The sequence below is a fragment of the Crassostrea angulata genome, chromosome 7 (genome assembly GCF_025612915.1).
Source record: "Crassostrea angulata isolate pt1a10 chromosome 7, ASM2561291v2, whole genome shotgun sequence".
Taxonomy (NCBI): Eukaryota; Metazoa; Mollusca; class Bivalvia; order Ostreida; family Ostreidae; genus Magallana; species Magallana angulata.
This window is the reverse complement of record NC_069117.1, coordinates 7991092-8014878: the sequence shown is the minus strand read 5'-3', so window position 1 is coordinate 8014878 and position 23787 is coordinate 7991092. Positions and strand designations below refer to the sequence as shown.

The 23787-nt window shown below is 33.8% G+C and overlaps 3 protein-coding genes and 1 non-coding gene across 4 annotated transcripts; 1 reads left to right on the top strand and 3 right to left on the bottom strand.

Annotated features, from left to right (window-relative positions):
• Positions 1 to 6839: 6839 nt before the first annotated feature.
• LOC128193081 (protein quiver-like) lies at positions 6840 to 9034 on the bottom strand. Its single transcript, XM_052866320.1, has 3 exons — positions 8888 to 9034; positions 8619 to 8747; positions 6840 to 8069 (listed from the first exon to the last, which is right to left on the bottom strand). Exons 1-3 carry the CDS (start codon positions 8943 to 8945, stop codon positions 7861 to 7863), a joined length of 396 nt encoding a protein of 131 aa, XP_052722280.1. The 5' UTR covers positions 8946 to 9034; the 3' UTR covers positions 6840 to 7860.
• Positions 9035 to 9179: 145 nt separating this feature from the next.
• On the top strand, positions 9180 to 9252 carry Trnar-ccu (transfer RNA arginine (anticodon CCU)). Its single transcript has one exon. It is a non-coding gene; the product is annotated as a tRNA-Arg (tRNA).
• A 1451-nt stretch (positions 9253 to 10703) lies between these two features.
• On the bottom strand, positions 10704 to 14286 carry LOC128193077 (casein kinase II subunit beta). Its single transcript, XM_052866313.1, has 7 exons — positions 14188 to 14286; positions 13005 to 13080; positions 12513 to 12615; positions 12230 to 12345; positions 12049 to 12124; positions 11733 to 11922; positions 10704 to 11235 (listed from the first exon to the last, which is right to left on the bottom strand). Exons 2-7 carry the CDS (start codon positions 13074 to 13076, stop codon positions 11130 to 11132), a joined length of 663 nt encoding a protein of 220 aa, XP_052722273.1. The 5' UTR covers positions 13077 to 13080; positions 14188 to 14286; the 3' UTR covers positions 10704 to 11129.
• Positions 14287 to 15252: 966 nt separating this feature from the next.
• On the bottom strand, positions 15253 to 22644 carry LOC128193072 (sodium- and chloride-dependent glycine transporter 2-like). Its single transcript, XM_052866301.1, has 15 exons — positions 22514 to 22644; positions 20443 to 20563; positions 20176 to 20307; positions 19841 to 20062; positions 18979 to 19123; positions 18642 to 18780; positions 18083 to 18217; positions 17834 to 17937; positions 17483 to 17607; positions 17223 to 17335; positions 16915 to 17046; positions 16535 to 16634; positions 16019 to 16119; positions 15737 to 15889; positions 15253 to 15638 (listed from the first exon to the last, which is right to left on the bottom strand). The coding sequence occupies exons 1-15, from the start codon at positions 22520 to 22522 to the stop codon at positions 15444 to 15446; spliced, it is 1926 nt and encodes a 641-aa protein (XP_052722261.1). The 5' UTR covers positions 22523 to 22644; the 3' UTR covers positions 15253 to 15443.
• Positions 22645 to 23787: the final 1143 nt, after the last annotated feature.

The window sequence follows — 23787 nt, the reverse complement described above, 5'->3', positions numbered from 1 at the left end:
TAAACAATGCAAACCACTGATATGGTGAAACAGAAGTGAAATTACTTTTAATATGGCTGGTTTATTGCTTATTGATTGATTAATGAAAGTTTTTCGTAACATATATGGTTTGTTGTGATATGACTAGTTTGGCTGATTAGTTGATACATGAATTTAGCTTATTGTAACTGAATCATGTAAAACTGGACCTGTAAAACTAACCAGTGAAGTGATAACAAACCAGATTGATCTAAAATGAACTGTTCATTTCACAAGAAAGTCATATTTATATACTGTTTTACCCTTGTGTGTCTGTCTGTCCGTCCGTCTGTCTGTCCGTCTGTAACAAAAATTTCTGTCACATTTATCTCAGCAACTATTTGTCGCAGATGCTTGAAATTTTAACACAGTGTTTGTAAAGGCATGCCATATCGTGGGATATTTTTTTGTACCAATCGGACGCCAACTTCCTGTTAAATGACGACTTTGCTTATTTTTTAACCAAAATTTTCAAACAAATTTTCGTCAAAGAATTCTCAGCAACTGTTTATCGCAGATGCTTGAAATTTTTACATATTATTTGTAAAGGCATGCCATATCGTGGGATATATTTTTGTACCAATCCGACGTCAACTTCCTGTTAAATGACGACTGTTTATTTTTAGCAAAAATTTTCAAACAAATTTTTGTCAAAGAATTCTCAGCAACTGTTTATCGCAGATGCTTGAAATTTTTACACAGTATTTGTATAGGCATGCCATATTGTGGGATGTATTTTTGTACCAATCAGACGTCAACTTCCTGTTAAATGACGACTTTGTTTATTTTTAACAAAAATTTTATAACAAATTTCTGTCAAAGATTTCTCAGCAATTATTTATCGCAGATGCTTGAAATTTTAACACACTATTTGTATAGGCATGCCATATCGTGGGATATATTTTTGTATCAATCGGACGTCAACTTTCTGTGAAATAATGACTTTGTTTATTTTTAGCCAAAATTTTCAAACAAATTTTTCCTCAAAGATTTCTCAGCAATTGTTTATCGCAGATGCTTGAAATTTTAACACACTATTTGTTTAGGCATGCCATATTGTGGGATATATTTCTGTACCAATCGGATGCCAGCTTTCTGTTAAATGTAGACTTTGCTTATTTTGCAAATTCACATCAGTGCGGGGGTAACACTAGTGAGCATTGGCTCACAGATATCTTGTTTTAAAGGAACAAGTCATGTTAAGACGAACAAACCATGTACATGTAACATCAAACCAGTCCTATTATTAAGGCCCCACTCTGGGGGAGCCCTGTTGTGATCAGTCTTTCCATCTTCTAATGTCTTTCTGTCTATCCGAGATCCCTTATATGGAGCATATTATCTCTCTCCTTGGCCAAATCTGGCCTATACTTACCCACAAAGTGCCTTTGGATAAAGAGTGTACAGTGACCTTGAGCCATGTTTCAAGGTCTAGGGTTAAGGTCATAGCAGAATTATGTGTATAATCCATGTCCAGGGCATATGTTCTCTCCCCTTGGTCTAATCTGGCTCATACTTTACTCACATGGTGTCTGTGATCTAAGGATGTGTAGTGACCTTGACTCAGTCAAGGCCCTTGAGGAAGTTGTTGGTAAAGGGTCAAGGTCATTGGAACACTCAACAACTCTTTTTTCAGAGCACTTATACTTTCCACTTAGCCCTCTTTGGCTCATACTTCACATAAACAGAGCTTTTGAATAAAGGGTTTGTAGTGATTTTGAACTCATTCTCAAGATCAAATGTGAAGGTCAAAGCAGAATTAGCCCTAATTGGCTTATACTTTACTTAAACAAGCTTTTTGGTTAATGGCTTGCAGCGACCTTGAACCAAGTCAATGTGAAAGTCATAGCAGATGTTTTTATAATCATTTTTAGACTTAATTATTTTCCATTTGCTTAATCTTGCTCAAATTGAACAAAAACGACTGTATGTAAGGGGTAATGAGATTAATTAAGAAGTTCTATGCCAGCTGGAAAATTTCTCAGTCACTGGACAGGTCAGAGTAAATGTTACAATACATGTTACAATACACCAGACATGATATAATATACCAGTCATCTTCCATAAACCGGTCATATAACAATAGACCAGTCATATTACAATAGACCAGTCATATTACAATAACAAGTCATATTACAATAGACCAGTCATATAACAATAGACCAGTCATATTACAATAACAAGTCATATAACAATAGACCAGTCATATTACAATAACAAGTCATATAACAATAGACCAGTCATATAACAATAGACCAGTCATATTACAATAACAAGTCATATAACAATAGACCAGTCATATTACAATAACAAGTCATATAACAATAGACCAGTCATATTACAATAACAAGTCATATAACAATAGACCAGTCATATAACAATAGACCAGTCATATAACAATAGACCAGTCATATTACAATAGACCAGTCATATAACAATAGACCAGTCATATTACAATAGACCAGTCATATTACAATAACAAGTCAAATTACATTAATTAAATATTCCATACACCAGACAAGTTACAATATACCAGTCATGTAACTATAGACCAGTCATGTTACAACAGACTAACAATAAACTAGTCATGTTACAATAGTCTAGTCATGTTACATAGACCAGTAATGTTACATAGACCAACCATGTTAGAATAGATCAGTAACATTCCATAAACCAGTCTTGTTACAATACACCATTTATGTTACAATACACTATTTATATTATAATAATCAGTCATTTTACAATACACCAGTCATGTTGCAATAGATGAGTCATTAAACATTAAAACAGTCATGTTCCATACACCAGTCATGTTCCATACACCAGCCATGTTCCATAGACCAGTCATGTCACAACAGACCAGTCATGTAACAATTGGCCAGTCATGTTCCATACACCAGTTATGTTACAATAACAAGTCATGTTGCAAAAAACCAGTCATGTTCCATACACCAGACATGGTCCAACAGACCAGTCATGTAACTATAGACCAGACATGTTACACAGACCAGTCATGTTACATAAGACTAGTCATCTTGCAATAGACCATTCATGTTACAGTAAGCTAGTCATGTTACAATACACCAGTCATGTTACAATAAACCAGTCATGTTACAACCAGTCATGTTCCATACTTCAGTCATGTTACAATTGACCAACAATGTAACACAGACCAGTCATGTTACAATTGACCAACCATGTTACACAGACCAGTCATGTTACATAAGACTAGTCATCTTGCAATAGACCAGGATTAGTACGTTTTTGACGTTAGTGCATTGTGACGTGTCTTGTGACGTGCAAACCAGGTTATACAAATTTAACTTAATTTTTCTATCCAATCAAATGCCGCGTTACAACCAGAATTAAATTATGTTACAATACACCAGTCATGTAACAATAAACCAGTCATGTTACAACCAGTCATGTTCCATACTTCAGTCATGTTACAATTGACCAACCATGTAACACAGACCAGTCATGTTCCATAATCCCGTCATGTTACAACAGACCAGTCATGTTACAATAGGCCAGTCATGTTTAATACACCAGTCATGTTATAATAGACTAGTGATGTAACTATACACCAGTCTTGTAACAATAAACTAGTCATGTTACAAAAGACCAGTCATGTTACAAAGTAAATAAGTCATATATAACAATAAAATGTTCTATACACCAGTCATGTCCCATATACCAGTCATGTTACAATAGGCTATTCATCTTGCAATAGACCACTTACGTTACAATAGGCTAGTCATGATACATATTAAACCAGTCATGTTACAATACATCAGTCTTGTTACAACAGACCAGTCATGTAACTATAGACCAGACATGTTACAATGCACCAGTCATGTTACAATACATCAGTCTTGTTACAACAGACCAGTCATGTAACAATAAACCTGTCATGTTCCATACACCAGTCATTTAACAATAGACTAGTCCTGTTGCAATAGACAGGCATGATACAATAAACCAGTTATGTTACAATACACCAGTCATATTCCATTCACCAGTCATGTTACATTACACCAGTCATGTTACAATACACCAGTCCTGTTACAATAGACAGGCATGATACAATAAACCAGTTATGTTACAATACACCAGTCATATTCCATTCACCAGTCATGTTACATTACACCAGTCATGTTACAATACACCAGTCCTGTTACAATAGACAGGCATGATACAATAAACCAGTTATGTTACAATACACCAGTCATATTCCATTCACCAGTCATGTTACATTACACCAGTCATGTTACAATACACCAGTCATGTTACAATACACCAGTCATGTTCCATACACCAGTCATGTTACAATAGGCCAGTCATGTTACAATAGACTAGTCATGTTACAATGCACCAGTCATGTTACAATAAACTGGTCATGTTGCAATAGACCATGTACGTAAGACAAGTCATGTAACAATAAACCAGTCATGTTACAATAGACTAGTCATGTTGCAATAGACAGTTACGTTACAATAGGCTAGTCTTGTTACAACAGACCAGTCATGTTATAATACACCAGTCATGTTCCATACACCAGTCATATTACAATAGGCTATTGATGTTACAATAGACTAGTCATGTTAAAATACACCGTCATGTTACAATAAAACTAGTCATGTTGCAATAGGCTAGTCATGTTGCACTAGACTAGTCATGTTACAATAAACCAGTCATGTTCTATACACCATTCATGTTTCATACACCAGTCATGGTACAATTGGCTAGTCATGTTGCAATAAACCAGTCATATTTCATACACCAGTCATGTTTCATACACCAGCCATGTTACAATAAGCCAGTCATATTACAATACACTATTCATATTACAACAAACAAGTCATGTGACAATAAACCAGTCATGTTCAAAAGACAAGTCATGAAACAATTCACCATTCATATTACAATAAACAATTCATTTTACAATACACCAGTCATGTTCTGTACACCAGTCTTGTTACAACAGACTAGTCATGTTACAATACACATTTATGTTACAATACACCAATCATGTTGTAATAGGCTAGTCATGTTGCAACAATCCAGCCATGTTACAATACACCAGTCATTTTATAATAAACTGGTCATGTTCCATACACCAGTCATGTTACAATAGACCAGTCATGTTACAATAGACCAGTCATGTTACAATACACCAGTCATGTTACAATACACCAGTCATGTTACAATAGACCAGTCATGTTACAATAGACCAGTCATGTTACAATACACCAGTCATGTTACAATAGACCAGTCATGTTACAATAGACCAGTCATGTTACAATAGACCAGTCATGTTGCAATAGACCAGTCATGTTACAATAGACCAGTCATGTTACAATAGACCAGTCATGTTACAATAGACCAGTCATGTTACAATACACCAGTCATGTTACAATAGACCAGTCATGTTGCAATACACCAGTCTTGTTCCATACACCAGTCATGTTACATTAGACCAGTCTTGTTGCAATAAACCAGTCATGTTCTATATACCAGTCATGTTATAATAGACCAGTCATGTCATGTTACAATAGACCAGTCACGTTGCATTGACCAATCATGTTCCATACACCAGTCATGTATCAATAGACTAGTCATGTTAAAATAGACCCATCTTTGCTAGCCAAGGGTTTCTGTTCATCACCGCTCCTCATTAATCCTTGACATATCTTCCATTTAAAAGCGTCCTATGATCTCCCAGCCTATTTATAATTCAGCCAAATGATGGAAGATGCTGTCATGTTACAATAGACCAGTCATGTCACAATAAACCGGTCTTGTTACAACATACCATTTATGTCACAATTAACAAACTACAAACCAGTCCATTTACAGTGAATTAGTTAAGTTATAACAAATCAGTCAAAGTTCATCAGATTCAATGATACATTCCTGCTGCTGAACAAACATCTATAAACTAGTTAAAATGCAAACTATAACGAATTCATTGTCAATCCCTGCTTATTATTGCAGCCTGCAATATTGGGATTCATTTATTCCTATACTCTGTCCCAAGATATTTTGGATTCACGTTTGGACGATTTTTAATAAAAATACACTTACCTGTGAAAGAACTGCAATTGAAATAGTTGAAAGGGATATTTTCCAAGATAATTTCATTGATACATTATCATCTTTCACTCGGAAAAATTCACAGGAACGAAAACAGATTCCTTATGGAGATTTATAATGGGGAATGTTTACATCTTTTCTCCATTCGGAATACACTCGGAATACATTGCGCAATATTTCAACATTATCATCCGGGCTTGCTGCAATGCAAAATCTCCGTAGACATCACATTTTTTAGCATTGTATTGAAACCTGATAAGCTAACAGGAGCGTTTTGACTGAGAAATCTTGGAAATTTTTCATACTTTTGAATGAACATCGTTTGGATCCTGAGGTATTTATAAATATCAAACAATTAAGCCAAACGTGAATCCAAAATATCTTGGGACAGAGTATAATTCACATTTAAGAAAAACCTGCATATTTTGTAATTCATGGTTCCTATTTGCATTTCACATAGATAATTTTTCTTCTTTCATGGAATGATAAGCAAGTATTAAACTTTCTAATTCTCTCATAACCAAATGTTTTATCCTGTTTGAATTTGTTTCTAGATCCAATTTCTCTTTACTTGTTTTGCATCATTTTATGAGTTCTTACTTGTCTTTTTGTTATATTTTTCAATAATATTTTGACATTAAAATATTCTTAGGGGTATTCTTTTCTCAGCCCATCTAAAAATAAAGACAGTGGCCAAACCATCACCAAAAAAGACCAACAGCCAATGTAAAAATATATATTTATTTGTATACCTGTATTTTTTAAAAAACATGAGAAAATAGAAAATAAAAACAATAAAATATATTTGATAACATAAAATCATATTTAACCCCCTCCCCAAATAGCAATTACAATGGAAGAAATCTAAAAATGTTTTTAAAACACAAAATATAGACAAAATGGCTCAACTACATAATTTTATAAATTATGACTGGTTCCATTGTCTTCTTAATTTATTGAAACACTTGACAACATTTAACTATAAATTCATATTTACATTTTTACTTTTTTACATGGATCAAAATAATGAAAATGGGGTACTATTCAAGTTAACCATTAAGCAAAGTATAGTTTGGTTGAAATTTAAATTCTTTACATAAAAATGACAACATAAATTCACATGTTCGAGCACATGTATAAGACATGAAAAGAAAATCACAGATAATATCCAAGCAATCTCACAACCTTATCTCAATGACACAAGTCACATGATATGTTTGTAGATATATGTAATTTTTGCAGATTCATAAAAAAAATCTGTGGATTTGTATAAATAGATTGATTGCTACAGCAACAGTTTAATAATACTTTTTTACAAATCTAGAAAAACATACTTAGTACATTAAACTCAACATTACAGGGACAGTGTTGTTCATGTATTTCATGTGTACGTTTGATAGCCTCAGCTCTCAAGATATTTATTGTCAAATTCAACAGACAAACAGCTATTTCCTAATGTTTCTGCAGATATGAAACACTTAATATGTAAATGTACCTTGTGCAAACCATGCAAAAAACTTACAAACAACCTTAAAATAATTTTGCAACAGTTTTTTCCGACACAGGAACAAAATTTCTCACTCAAAATCAATATAAACTATCATTTATATTTGAATGGTTTTTTTTTCTTCTAAACTTTGGTAGCAAATTTCATGTTGCAATATATACATGTAGACAATAATGATTAGACCATCATAGTTACATAAACAAAGTGTAGCCATTGCTTATTAATAAGCAATCAATCAATCAGGACTTTGTAATATACAACACTGATAGTGAGGTCAGTAATATGAGCAGCTGCATTGACACAAAAAGTCCCTGGGAGCTGTTGCAGTAGTCTGAGTTACAGGCACAAATGTACACAGATATACCATTGTAACTCCCATCCCAACAACCATCTTTAGTCTGGGGATCACATCCTCTGGTAATCTCAACTGTCCTTACACCTGAGACGTCTAAAAACATGTCAAAATTTACACTTAGTATACACAAATTAAAGCATGTAGATTGTTGATGGTTTTTTTGCTTCAAGTGTTTATTCTTTTTATATGCATATAAAAGTTTATTGAATGAAAGAGAACTACTGTTTACCCTGTATTATAGAATATGAGCCGGTCCTATGATATCGCGGCAGTTAAATCATTTAGTCGAAAAATCTATCAATGCGGAAATATTTCCAGAAACTGATGTTATTGTGAGTTTCCTCTATTATATACCTCAGTGATGTTCAGCGTACCTATGTTTACTTTGTCTAACTTTACTTTGCGTGCTACTATACGTAAACAGAAATACCGCGATACCATAGAACCCAAGATATGATAGGAAAGAAGTACACATATTAGTCCACTTGAAACTTTACACTAGAGGTAATTTTTAAAAGCTCTCTCTCTTTTTTTCTCCCTCTTTTTCCCTCCCTCTCACACATACATAAATAAAGTAAAATAAAAAAAAAATATCCATGGGTATTTTGAAAGAACTCATGAAACAACACGCTGTCTGCGTACCTCGAATTCCTCTTCTCTTGACGCACGAACCCTGACATTGGAGAGCGTCTGTTGTTGTAAAAGCGAATGCATCGCCACATCGTGAATCATGGGTTGTTGAACAACTAAAACAGCGGACAAATGCCTCACCTGTGAGTACAAGGATAGGAAGCATTATGATCATGTACATAAGAATTTGGAGAAAAAATTATAAACAAAACAATAGACATGTTCAGACAGTAAATACAGTAGATTACAGCCATTGGACATGATCAATGTAATGTACTTACATGACGGTATAAGGAAAAGCAGTAAGCCTAAACCTACAGCCAAAGTTTTCATTTTCATTTTGTCAAACACTTCCTATCACATGACTATTGCTACCTTCGCATGCAAAAGAGCTTTGACCTTTATTTATGATTTTTTGCTTTTATGAGACATGTTTCATTGAAACATTTCCAAAATTGCAAATGCCATGAAAAGGTTAGTACGCTGAAAATCATAATAAATCGGTTCAAAAGTAAAATCAATTGCATATAACATAACATTAGTATATACCTTATAATCTTCCTCCCTACCGATGCCTCCGTGGCCTAATGGATAAGGCACCGGCCTCCTAAGCCGGGGATTGCGGGTTCGAGTCCCGTCGGAGGTGGTGTTTCCTTTTTTTCTCTCTCTCCTCAGGATATACAATTAATAATAAAAAGGTTTTTCGTAGAATATATTACGATATCAGTTCTAAACACTACTACATAAAAAATATTTACTCTCATAAAGAAAAATTCTCTTCAATATAGGACAATATATAACTACTGCACGAGTCTCCAAAATTTTTAATCTGCTCCTGAAATTTCCTAATGGCTCATAATCAGCGTCATCATGTATATAATTATCAAATAGACGATGCATCATCCATTCTAGATTGGTAAAGATTGGATCAGCAATAGCTTACATGTACCCTGCAAGACCATCACAGAGCACCTGCTACAAAAAAATTTAACATCACTATACTATAACAAATCCTATGGTTAAGATCTAACACCCAAGTCTTTAAAAAGCATAACAAGGCACAAGATTACCCTCAAGCTCTAAGTTTGGGAAGATAGGACCAGACTCTGTAAACAGCTTATATTTGCATGGCCTTCAATGGGCACCTCCTCCAAAATCTTAAACTTCAGCATCTGCTTATGGATTGGACCAGCAATAACTTAGGTATGGAACCCACAGTGGCCAAGCCCATTTTAACATTAATTTCAATGTAACCATATATAAATTAAATAAATTTAAATAAATTTAATAAATTTATTTATGGTTACATTGAAATAAATGTTAATAAGGGCTTGGCCCCTGTGATGGAACCTACTCCTAAACTTTTAAGTGGACACAGATGCTATGCCAAGGGTATAGCATAAGCTTCTTACTTCTTTTTGGCGAGATAAAAATTCATGTTTGGGGCAAAACTTTCATTTTGTTATTTGAACATACTGGTACATTGTTGAGGTACATATAGTGATTTCATAATGCTGTGTTGAGCAGTATCCAGATATGCAGAATATCACCATTAATGTTTACTGTATTTGAAGCATTTTTTTGTGAATAAGAAGTTAAATACCTGCACCCAGTTATCAATTTCTGTTAGCAAGTGGCTCTTCAGTTTATCTGGAAGTCCAATACACAGATAGCCAAGTTATTTGCTCCTTTGATTTTAACACAAAGTTGTTTGTACATGTAATAGCACTCTCGCATCATAATCATGAATATTGTAAACCAACTGTCATTCATACAATTTAATTTCATGTTTTACTCGCGATAAACTGATTTGCAGCGGATAATTTTCACGATCAAGCCCTATCCATACCCATGTTATTTATAATCATATGGAACATGAATAAAATTTGGTTAATAGTTTATATTTAGAGCTAAACAAGATAATTGACTCAATGAAATAGAAAAACCAAATATTTGGACCTGTCAGCAACTTGCACAAACCTGAATGAATTCTTTAAATTTAATAAATCTACCGTATAAAATGTTTTATACTATTTATCTCCCGTTATTTTAATATTTATGCTAAAAAAATAAAATCCAAATTACAAAAACGATCAATTAATTATAGCACTTTTATTTCAACATAAAAAATACATGTATTAAAATAAGAGTAATAATGGGCAAAACTATCAAAAACAATTTTTTAAGCACAAAAATCTTGCAGGTCTGAGTGGGGTTGTCTTTTCCTGTTTGTGCTGATAAGACAGCGTGAGATGCAACATAAAAACTGTAGTATATGTCTGACTGTTTTACACTTAAAGTAAAACAGTACAACTTAACGATGCATGAAATTAGTTATGATTTTGTTAACTTAAGTATTCAAAATTATCTTAAAATGTTATTTAACCCTGAATTTTGTAAACAAACAAACAGCACATGACCAACTACAGAATATAGGACATTTAATCTCGGCTGAAAGGACAGCCCTGGATATTTAGTGAGAGTGATTAATACAATGTCTTTGCTCCTAATGGGATCTCTGCTTCATCGTTTTCCACTACTGTGAGACATTCTCATTGGCATTTTGAAGTTAGATGCCGCCTGATATTGAAGATTGTAAGCCAAAGGATGAATCTTAAAACCATACAACCTGAAAAAGAACAACAGTTTTTTAGAAACTGCTTAATCACCTTATATATGTGGCAATAATTCTCGAAGTAGTAAAATTTGGAGATCTAAAATTACTGCAATGTTTTATATGTTTCCTAATGGTTATAAATAAGGGTTCCAGAAGTAAAATCTTTACATTGATGGTTGCAGGATATACAGAGACACTGAAGTTGTCAGTTTATTTTGCCTCCAAATTCTCTCAGTTCCCTTATGAACCTTTGAAAGTAAATGATAGTGGATTTGTGGAGAACTTCATTCATCACAATTCTCATTTTGAAGATGATGAAGACAGAATAAATATTTGTAAGGCAAGTAAAGGGACAACTTCTGTAGAAGCATCAAAATTGGTAAAGATATAATCTTTTTTAGACCAATATTAGCACACATTCTTTTAGTAATAAATGTCATGCTCATTTCTCTCCTCTTTGTCAATCAATTTTTTTATGAAAAACTACAATTATCAACAAATGAGCTCACCTGGCTACAAATTGATTGGCTGGGCGTTTCGGTCTATACTCGGGATGAACCATAAACAACATGTGAGGGAAACCCGTCCCAAAGTAAGCCCCGTCAGTGTGGTGATGGCGGGAGGATTTAGGGGTGTACACATCCTGACATTTAGGACAATATAGCTTCACCATAGCTTCTCCTGGGACATCAGACAAACCTATGCAGCAAAAAGATCATCTTATCATTAGCAATTCATCATTAATCAACAGTTTTACAAGAAATTTACATGTGTAACAAGTAAAACTTCATTATGTCTATAAAAAATGGAAGCAGATGTCTTTACCTATTGGAAGCATGCATTGATTTTCACAGTACACTCTTGGACAAGCTCCAAAATCTCCCTGTTGCCATTTCTCAATCTACAAAAGTCATAAGCACATAAATATAGCATTTGCTGTTTATAACTACTACTTAGTATGTTCATAAAATTTAGTAAACATGCCCCAAAGCCATTTATTCCCCACCATTTGGGCTATTCCTCTGTTTGTCATGATGTACCGAGCATGGATCAAGCCATACAACATCTCAGCTGCTTGTTCAATCAGATCACTTTGATTGGGGTTATCTTCCAGCTCATCATCTGAAAATCATCACACACATTAGCTTTAATGGAATGATTTGGACATGACAGAGTCTGTTACAAGGTTTTAAATACATATTTTGCATAAAAATGCCCATGAGCACATTAAAATCTATACATGTACTTAGGTACATACTAGTTTAGTAATGATCATATTGAGCTATTACCTGGTTCTAGGTCCAGAATCATGTCCAAGGCCTGTCTGTAGTGTGGCACTTGCTCATTGAGGCCAGTTAAATTGAACTTATCCTGGATATAATCCTCATCGACCTATACCACACAAATACAAAGTTGCATGCTGAAAATGCTGTAAAATTACACATAATTTATGAAACAAAATATTATAATTATTGAAAACACAAGAGTAAAATACAAAATATGGTATATTTTGTACATCCTTATCATTTTTTATATTCAAGAATCCTAGAATAAAACCAAGTTATATAATTTCAATTATTTTGTTTACAAGATCATGTTCAGTTTATTTACTCAGACCACACTTAAGATGGTACATTTTATATGATGTAAGAAATAACGTCAGCAGAAAATGTGATACAATACAAAAAGGAAATACAAGAATAGTGACATGTATACATAAAAGATTTTACACAAACTTCAAGAAGTAAGATAATTATTTCATTAGTGTGGCATCTAATTACCTCACAAAAGAATTCATTTCCTCTCAGTCCACAAAACCATGAAATCCACGACACTTCTTCTGAGCTGCTCATGATTCTAGAATTCAGAAATTAAAATTTATGAATTAAATCACAATTAATCTGGTGATCAAATATTTGTATAACTGGCTGAAGTATTGTCTTGAATATATATTGTAATGGTAATGATATATCTGCAGATTTCTTTTTTTGAATATGTGGGAAATTCTCATTTATCGACAATGTACCAGTATGTTTTTTACAATTATTTGGTGCAAATTGTGAGATGCATTCGAGGGTGAAGTGTCCCAAACTTTCAGTACCTTTCAGCTATTATCCCAAACCAAAGTACAAATCATTATGGAAACTACTTTCCCTTTTAGATGCCTTACTTTTGATATCTTAATCCAAAAGCATAACACCATCACACATTGCAGTAGTGATTTGGCTCTGCTTGATATTTAGAATAACGTCTTTGGTGAATCTCGAGGCACTGCTTCATCATTCATGCTTCTGTCCAAAACTTGGTTGCTTGGTGCGGTTTAAATCATCATATTAGTATGTCTTACCCACATACTTTTGCAGCTCAAGTAAGTCTTCTCATATGTCATTACTCATTTAATTACAATAATTCCTTAGATGGAAAACTGAGCTGCAAAATTGAAGCAGCCAAGACATACAAATACAGTAATATGATTTTAACCACAACTAGCAACGGCTTTCAATTTTGTTCAAAGCATCAGTCTAAATATCAAGTTAAGCCAAATCCCTCTTGATATTACATCACTGCTCATTGTATTTTCTGTGATTTACTGATTTATAGGTGGATATTTATTCAATCCTCAATTTTAGTCAACATCATAAACAAGTTCAATGACAGTCACAGAGCAAGAGGTTCTAATGAAAAATTGGTTGCAATACCGAAATTAGCGTGAAGAAAAACATGAACATCTAATCAACTAAACAGTAGTTCTGAGGCTTATTCTGTTTATCCAAAAACTAGGCCTGCTAATCTGAAACTACACAGTGCACTGATCATACACCGGCAAGACGAATACAGATTCATTTGTGGGCTTTCCGTCTCTTTATTCCTAAATATATATGTTTACTTGAATACGTGACGAATAAAATTTATCTTATTTAATGTATCACACCTTTTGACAAGTACTTAAGACGTAAATCGTACCTTTGTGGCAGACAGAACCCCTATCCCCCTAACGGCTGTGGCTTTCTTTTCCGCACATGCGCTAAATTTTTATAATTATAAAGTCGGAAACAAACAACTTATGTGAATCCGAAATACTTAGTAAAAGCTGTGGTTGGCCCGGTTCCGACGCCTGATTCTTTGGTAATGCTATTTTTTTTAATTTACAAATATATTTTTTAACTGGCCACGACACTTATTAGTGAATGTTGTTAATAAAAGTCTCTCTCTCTCTCTCTCTCTCTCTCTCTCTCTCTCTCTCTCTCTCTCTCTCTCTCTCTCTCTCTCTCTCTCTCTCTCTCGTCGGCTATTTATTGTATCTATTTAAGAATTATTTCAATATATTTACATTTTCCACTGTCTTTGTTAAATAATAACACAACGAATCGGTTTTGCAATGTATTGTCAAGTACATTTCATCAATAGCCTAACTATTTTAATATTAACTGAATCGTACAATTGTTGAAAATCATATAAGTAATAATAAAACTTTTTTTGAAATAATGAGGTGATCAAATACGGTCATAAAACCGAAATGGCTTTATGAACACCTAGCTTATTATAATACTCAAATATTCACAATACTCAAAGAATGATTCCTTACCCCCCCCCCCCCCCCCCACCTCCTTTTTTTGCTTACACTTCTATTTATAAGCGTTATCATGCAACATTTTATAAAAATCTATAACCAAATAAACTGCATGTAAAGGACTGGACATTAATATATATTTTCTTAAGTTATACTTTGAAGTTTCTGCGGTAATTTTTTCTACACGTAATCAGTCACACGACGAAGAAAATGATACTTTATGTTGATCTACTCATTACAAAGTAAATGTTGTTCACATATGTTACAAATTAAAAAATTCTAAGTGAGTGTGAACCTGCTGATAATGTTATTCCTTGTCAAACTACATATGACATGTTAACATGAAAACGCATTGCAAAGTTTTTATTTTCTTTTGGCAAAAAAATGCAAAGAAAAAACTTCGAAGTTGGTTTATTTCATAAAATAAAACTTACAGAAACGTAAAACAAAACAAAATAATCAAGAATATTCTTTTTAATCTGTTACAAAAAACATTAATGCGACTTCAAACAAGAAGTACATGAATTTAATATATCACAGTTACAAGTTCAGTATTGCTGTCTGTTCATATGATGAATTTTCTCTGATTTTTTTATTTGAAAGTGTTTCAATACAAAGTATCATTATTTAGCACTGAAATGTACGCCGTCTAAAATTGCACAGTGATGGAGTCACCATTGGTAACGCCGTTTTTCTTCTTCATTTCTATCCCATTTTCAAGATTTGCTTCCTTCTCATCTGCTTCAAACCCTTTATTATCTTGTCCTATCGCATATCTCCCCTTTTTATTCTCATCAAGTGCCGGTCCCCAGTTATCTTGAGGTGTTGTTGCATTCTTGAAACCCTGAAGGAGACAATCAATCAATCAACAATTAATCGATCGAACATTAAAGAAATGTCTAAACTAAAAATCAAAATTGAAAAGCAATGCATAGTTTTTACCCCATATCTGATTATTTGAATGATTGCAGTCCCAAAAAGGAAGACGAGGGGCAGGGCCACCAAGCCCCAGCCACAGTTCTGTGCCCACTGCTCAAACTGATAGTCCTCATAATGTGATGGGGAGAAACGTATAGCACTGGCTATCAGAATACCCTTCAAACAATAGAAAAGATGCACAGTCTAAACGTATATATAGGATCATTTACTTAAGATAATTTAATTAATCTTTGATGAATGGTAACTTCTTGGAAATGAATCTATGAATGTACTCTTCATACTTACGACAATGAATATTGGGGCTAGCACGGTCCATGTTGCGATCCAATAGATGTTAGGCTTAAAGCCCAACATTATCTCAATGTCTTCTGAAAATCTTCGCCAGCCTTCAAAATAAACCAATATAAAATGAATTATTAGCGTAAATTCTAGGATGATTGGATTAATGTAGCAATTCAACAACATTTTAAAATAATAAAATATACTAGTACAGTGTACATGTATATAAATTATTGAATAATTAATCTTGTGTAGAAAATGAATGCTATTGTAATCTGCTACAGGAAATATAGTCTGAAACAAATGTATCTGACATTTTCCCGGCCTTCTTAACGATTTTGTTATTTTACTTCTCAGGAAAACCGGCAGGTCAAATATCAAAATCGTTAAAAGGCCAGGAAAACATCCGATATTTCGGACTACAGGAAATAAAGAATATCTGTCTGTAAGTCTCTCTGTATTTGTATTACTCCTTTAAAAAGACCATTGCTCATAAGTTCCATATTGTATGCAAACACTGACCGTAAAACCAGGCTATGCCTGTCACCTCACAGAAACAGACAAACAGCAGAGAGTAGCTCCCCGAATAGGCGTCCATCAGTGTCAGAACGTAGATCCCACCCTTCAAAAGAAATTGACGTAACCCTTTGTCGTTCCAGTTTAAAACACAGAAGAAAGCATTAATTAATTGCAAGGTATTCATGGAAGTATGGAATATAGTAACATTGACATTCAAATTATTTATGAAAAAATGTAACTTATGTCAAAATAGACAAAACAAACCTAGAATTTATCACAGATGGGAAATATTTTATCATTTAAAGAATGTTCGTTTCTTTTCATCCGGAGACATTTGATAGCATTTTTTGACATAATAATGTTGTATGTTGAGATTAGCCTACATTGGTCACTAAAGCCAGTCCTGCAAAGAACAGAAGGAGGCAGACGACAAATGTCAGGATGCTCTTGTGTCTGCGGAGAACGCCGGGATACTCGTCGGCCAGCGCCGAAATGATGGCTTCCACCATCGCGAACTGTAATGAATAAATACATTAATTTACCCGTATAATATAAAGCACTTAAATTTTCATTAAAAAGAAATAAACCTAAAGTTAACGTTATCAGTAAGCAATTTGAAAGACCTGATTGATTCAATCAATATTTCAGTTACAATACTGGTAAGTTTGGTTTCTGATTATTGTTTAATTACCATGCTGGATAGTCCTAAAAGAATTAGCATGAAGAAGAAGAGAAAGGCCCAGATTGGTGGGTAGGGCATTCTGGCAATTGCTTCTGGGTAAGCTACAAACACTAGTCCAGGGCCTAAAATGTAATATGTAATGCACGTGGAAACAAAAAATGACATTAAATACAAACGAAATATCTCTTACACGTAATTGCTATGATTTTTTTATTTCAATATAAAATTCATGATTTTCGAGTATTTATGCTATCGATTGAACATCTGACCATCAGCCGCTACTTCTTGCACTGGTCTGTTTGTGACCTCGGACATGAACCCAAGGACGGAGAAAATCGCAAGTCCGGCAAACACGCTGGTCCCGCAGTTAATGACCGCAACCAAAATGGAGTCTCTATAATTAAATATGGAAAAACTTTAAGAAACAACACAGAAATAAATTCTCTTTAATCCCCCTTCCAAAAATACAACAAAGCGTGTACTCATTTTTGTCATTTACGTAAAGGTTCTATACTAATAGCAAAATTGATGTTTTTCAACATTTTAAACATATATATTTTCTAAACCCATTCTATTGTACATCATTATAAGCTTTATGGCATAATTCTGATAGGCCTTGCCTGTAACAGTTGTTGTTGAAGGGGTTGTAGCTGGACATCGTGATCAGGCTGCCAAAGGCTGGCCCCAGGGAGTAGAATATCTGAGAGGCCGCATCCGTCCACACCTAGTCAGAGTCAATCACTGGTCATTCGCAAAAATTAAGCCGTCACGAATAAAAGTTGGTTTTACAGTATATGAACCAAAACGTTATCGCAATGGCGCAGTTTATATTTTTCAATGTGTCAAATCTGTAAATAGCGTATTTTTACCCTAGGATCTGCAAGTTTGTCAAATTTTGGGACAAGGTAAAATTCTAAGCCCTTCTCGTAACCGTCCAGGGTAACTCCTCGCACAAGTAGAATGATCAGGACCAAATAGGGAAACGTTGCCGTGAAATAGATCACCTGAAAAGGTAAGCAGAAGTGACGTCATAAAGGCCAATACCTTCACAACAACAGATCATTAAAGACACGTATAAATAATATAAAAGGTATTTCATATGATGTCTAGGATAGACCACGCAAGAAATAAAACTTGTTTGTAATTTAGACCGAGGAACTAAAACATCAACTGGGGTCTGTAATAAAAAGAAACCTATAAGTCATCCTGAAAAAAAAATTATTAGTGACGTCTAAAAGCCAAAATTGGGTGTTATATGAAAAGACAAATATTTCATATATGTATATCGTGCAGTGTTACCTTTGTTATGATCCTTTGAAAATTTGAAAAAAAAACTAAATAAATTCAATCGTTCAAAAAGAAAACAAAATAAAACTATAGGTGAGCATTTTTAGGTCGTGCACAGGTGTTACAGAAAACCAGACGAACCTTGCCGGAAGACTTTACACCTTTCTTCAATGCGAAGAAAACAATGAGCCATGCTAACAGTAGGACCGCTACAAGTTTAGGACTTAAATCTCCAATCCCACCAATACCATCAGCCTTGTCCAACCCCAGCACAAAATTACTACAAACACAAAAAAACGGTTATTTCAAAGCCCTCTGTACGTATCACGTGATCTAGATCTTCCATCTTGCACTGACCAGGCTGGTTTTTCCATCACTGTAGCAAATTGGAAAAAAAAGAAAACCATGCATAAAAAAGTAAGCTGTTGCTTTAACGTTTAAATTGAGAAAGCCAGATGCTTTATTTCATTGTTCGCACCTGAAGTACTCGTCGCTGGGTGTCTTGATCATGTTTTTGTAGCTGCAGTCGCTTAAATTGTTAGAAGTGTAGTTGTAAGTGAGGTCCTCAAATTTCCAGCCCAAGCTATGGAGTTTTGCATCGACACAAGAAGTATTCATGGTACCTGTAGACAAAATATAAATAAACATATAAATTTAAAACTTGATTTTTAAAGTAGTATGTTATATCAAACTTATCCTATTGGTGAACTTTCAATATACCAATATCGCTTGGACTCAACAATCATAATCGAATTTATATAATTTTAATGCAAAATATAGTTGCTTCGAGGCTCTTTTTATTCTTATCTTGAGGACCCTGTTTACACTCACACACTTTTTGATGTTTATAGTGATCCGCGATTTGAATTGTATGACATAATTTGTAATCCAGTCAACAATTCTGAACGTTAGATAAGACCATGTTGAAACGATTGAAATCTTTATCTGCATGTTTTCCTGTCTAAATGAACAAACACAATTTCATCTTTTAAATGAATACAATAAAAAACGGATACCGCGAACACATTTATAACGAACTCACTTGATCCATAGCCAAACCTTAATCTTGAGATGCATTCGAGTGATATTATATAACAAATCAGACAACTGTAGGTCCTAGTTGCTTCACAATACTGGAAAGTTTTTCTATCTTTGAATAATATTTCTTTGTAACATATCCATTTAATATCGAATAGAAACTAAAAAAACCTGAATTTCACCTTTATACAGATTTTTTTCAATGCAATAAAACATTTTTTTTATTCGTGTAGCTCTCGATATATAGACTAAACCAAGATTAAAGTGAGTGCGTATTCAATGTATAAAAATTTGGTAGAGACCTAGGGTGACATTTATTTTCTCTGACTCGTTCATCCCCGGGGTTACCCTTTGTGTCTCGGAGCGGCAGTATATGGTGTTCCAGGGGTTTCCACAGGTGGCCCAGGGGACGTTGGTATCCATATTGACTATGGATACTATCAGGTAATACATAGCGTATGCAATTACCACATTGTAGCTAATGGACACCAAAGCCGAAATAATCACGGAGGCAAATCCGATTCCTGCAGAATGCCAAGAAAGACTTTAAAAAAAGAACTTTGACAGAGTACATAAGAATGTGTATAATTTAAATAAATATTACTTTATTTCTACTGTTTAGGTGTCATAAACCTACCTTTGAATAAGGGACATACTCTCCATATAGTTATTGGACCAAGTGATGCAAACTGCCCAAATGCCAATTCCATGAAAAAAGCTGGAAGACCGACTAAAGCGAGGGAAAGGATGTAAGGAATAAGAAAAGCCCCTGAAAGAATAATATCGAAACAATAGCATATCGTTAAATTTTGTTCAGAAAAGAAAAACGATCAATGAACTTTTTTTGGATTTCCATTCCCGACATACCGGACTATATTACATGTACATAGTTACAGTAACGTACCGCCGCCATTTCTGTAGCAGAGGTATGGGAATCTCCACACATTTCCCAGCCCCACGGCGTAGCCCACACAGGACAGGAAGAACTCCACCTGGTTTGACCAACCGCCACGGGCCACTTCCTCCTGCAAAGGAGACTATGATGTCACCAATCTCAATCTCTTTAGAAATAACGAAACAGTCATGTCGATCATGTCTTTGAGAATCCTGAGCCTACTTTTTTGTTATGTGTCATGTTAAGCCTGTTTTTAAAATATCTTCACCCCCTACGACACATGGCGGATTGAGTGCTAGTTCACAAGCTTTTACGAATGAATGAAATGTTTGGTATACATGTCGTTTACAACCTAATTTAATATCTGAAAATCACGTTTATCGACGAAATTACTGTACGTGGTCGGAATCAAATCAATTTAAAAACGTTACGTTGGCTGTATGCTTTAGAAAATGTCTAGCAGATACTCTTTATCTTTGCAAAGCAAACAACAATCGACAGCTAAAAAATAGTTTACTAGGTGTATATCTATTTTCTTTTATATTAATGAATCCTAGTAGTATCCGTGGGAAGTCGTGTGGAAATCTTTGAGTAAATTTCCATACATGGTGAATGGGTAACCCAGTTCTGATAAGGTTAATTCTGTTGGTCGGGGTGATGGCAAACGAATTCCAGAGGAGGGAAGGCACTCGCCGTAGATGGGCCACTCGCTCACAACCCTGTCAATCCATCAGTTTGAAGAACAATTAAGAATAACAGGAGAGCAACAACTTTTGAATAAGGAATTTGGATATTCACGTTGATTTCTTACAAACGACGATAGCTCTTGTAGTTCCCTTTGTAACATTCCCCTTGGATTTTGCAATGAATTCAAAATTATTTGAAATTATTGGGAAAAAACAGTTTTGTGCTTTGAAAAATTAGATAGCTAAAAATTACCTCGAAAACCCACGTTCGGTATCTCATCTTTGGTTTGACGATGCCTAGATAATGACGATGTATATAGAATATGGTTGAATATCATTGACGTTCAGTATCTTCTTTATTCTTTATTCCTAATAAACACTGTTTTCTTATATATCTTCGCAGATCTAGCTTAGGTGCAGATAATAATTTTTTCAACACATCTTGTACACAATTTTTCAAATTCTTCAACCAGAATCGTAAAATAAAACTGTACAGCTTTTCGAACTGCAAAAAAAAATTAATACACTTACTCAAAAACAAAGCGGTCATGCAATTCTAACAAACCATTTCGTTTAATATAATTTTAACCTATGACTAACATAAAATATATAATTAAGGAATTCATTTTTAAAAGTCGATTTTAATTTAGAACAAGATGCACTGAATACTTCAACGGATGAAACATCCTCAATGTGTTTACATTTCTCTGGCCATCCCCCTAAACTTGTATGACCCTGAAACACAGATATGGTACCCCTCCTCGCCCTTTGTGATGGAGGGTCTGTTGCGTGACGTCTGTTTGATAAACACTCCAAGACACTGATTTTACACAAGGGGCAAGATAATGGACGCCGGGTCGGCGCGCGCTTAAATAAATTCATCGGTGTCCAAGAAAACAATATCTTAATTAAAAATACTCTAAATTTATTACATATAGAAATAAAAATAAACACCATGATAATTTAAACTTAAAAATATCTGATTCACGTTAAAACAGTGATCATACTGTTAAAAGTATTGTAAAATACAAAAATTCATTTTTAAAACAAAATCTTACTCTTAAAAATTGTTTAATTTTCCTTCTCTCTATATATATATGTAAGTATTAATATAACAGCGATTCCTTTATAAAAACAATATCATTTACTCCAATAAGCACATAGTTTTGGAAGGAAATTGAAAGACATTATAAATGGTTTATCGATTTTGACGATTTTCTTGCAATAAAATTAATACCAGATACAGAACTATCAATGAATGTTCACGCGTTACCAAAACATTTCAGAATGCACTAAAAGAAACTTAATCCTGTCCGTTTTACAAATTCCTGATGCTCTTACAATTTCTGATAATCGAACCTGTTCGACACAAAGAAATTTCACAGTAGTCTTACCTTAGACATGCTTTTAAAGTTTACTGATTTTGTCTATTTTGTCCGAGGTGGAAGTCGTTATCAGAAGACGGGCAGTCAGTGAAGAAATCGGCCCGGGTGCCAACATGACCCAGCTTCGAGGTCACGTGACGACTGTAATTTCCCCACTGACACTGGGTATAAAGTTGCGCAAATTTAGGGGGTTTTATTATATCCATATATATGCAGCAAAACATTAAATTTGCATGAGAACAATATCTACATTAATTTCTTATTATAAGAATTGGACACTTCATGAATTATGATCGACAAGTTATTATTAGAATTTCCCTTTTCTTAGTTTACTCTGACAAAAAATCACTAAACTAAAATATCGTGTATCTTAATTTTATTTCTTTGTGATTTTGTTTTAAAACATTATTTGCATTCTAATCAATATTCAAAGTAATCTAGTGTACGGACACTAAATAAAAAAAACTTGAATATCTGAAAATAAATAGATAAAAAAGCTACTCTTTACTCAAAATATATTCTTTTCCTTTACCAAAAAATAAATAATAAGCTACACCTGACTTCGTATGACATGTCCATGAGGACAAAGGATTTTGTAATAATTTAATCTAAATTTACCAATTATGCTTAAGATTTTATGTTAGATTTGCTCAATACTTGTATATTCAGGCTTGTAGCAACGATTCTGGACATGTGGTCAAAAATTAATAGAAGATAGTTTTATTTATAGTTACTAAAACGTGTGGGAAGAGAAATCGAAAATTGAATGTTTTTACCTAAATCTGTAAAAAAATGTCTCAATCCCAAAAAGGTCTGTATTTTGTAAAGTTTGATTACATAGAATAATATTTATCTCAATCTAATTAAAATTAGATGTTAGATCCGCTCGCTTACTCACTACACAGCGAGTAAGCGAGCGGATCCAACATCTAATTTTAATTAGATTGTATTTATCTTTTCCTGTTTTACTTTACTATTAGTGCAAAACAAAATGTTTCAAGGATTTAATCTTTAATAAAGACAAAAAATGTAAAATTTAATTAATGCATATAAAATTGAATGTAAATGTATTCTTTTGATACATAATATTTTCGTCAAAGGTTTTATTGAATTCGAACTGTAGACATTATGATTAATTCCAAATATTATCTTATATTGCATCATTTAAAATATTCAATTTCTTTATTTCAAACTATCGATTTAAATTTGTGAATAGAATAGTTAAAAAATATTCAAACACATAGGAAAACCATTGTTGATTAGGATAACCAATTATAATAGTT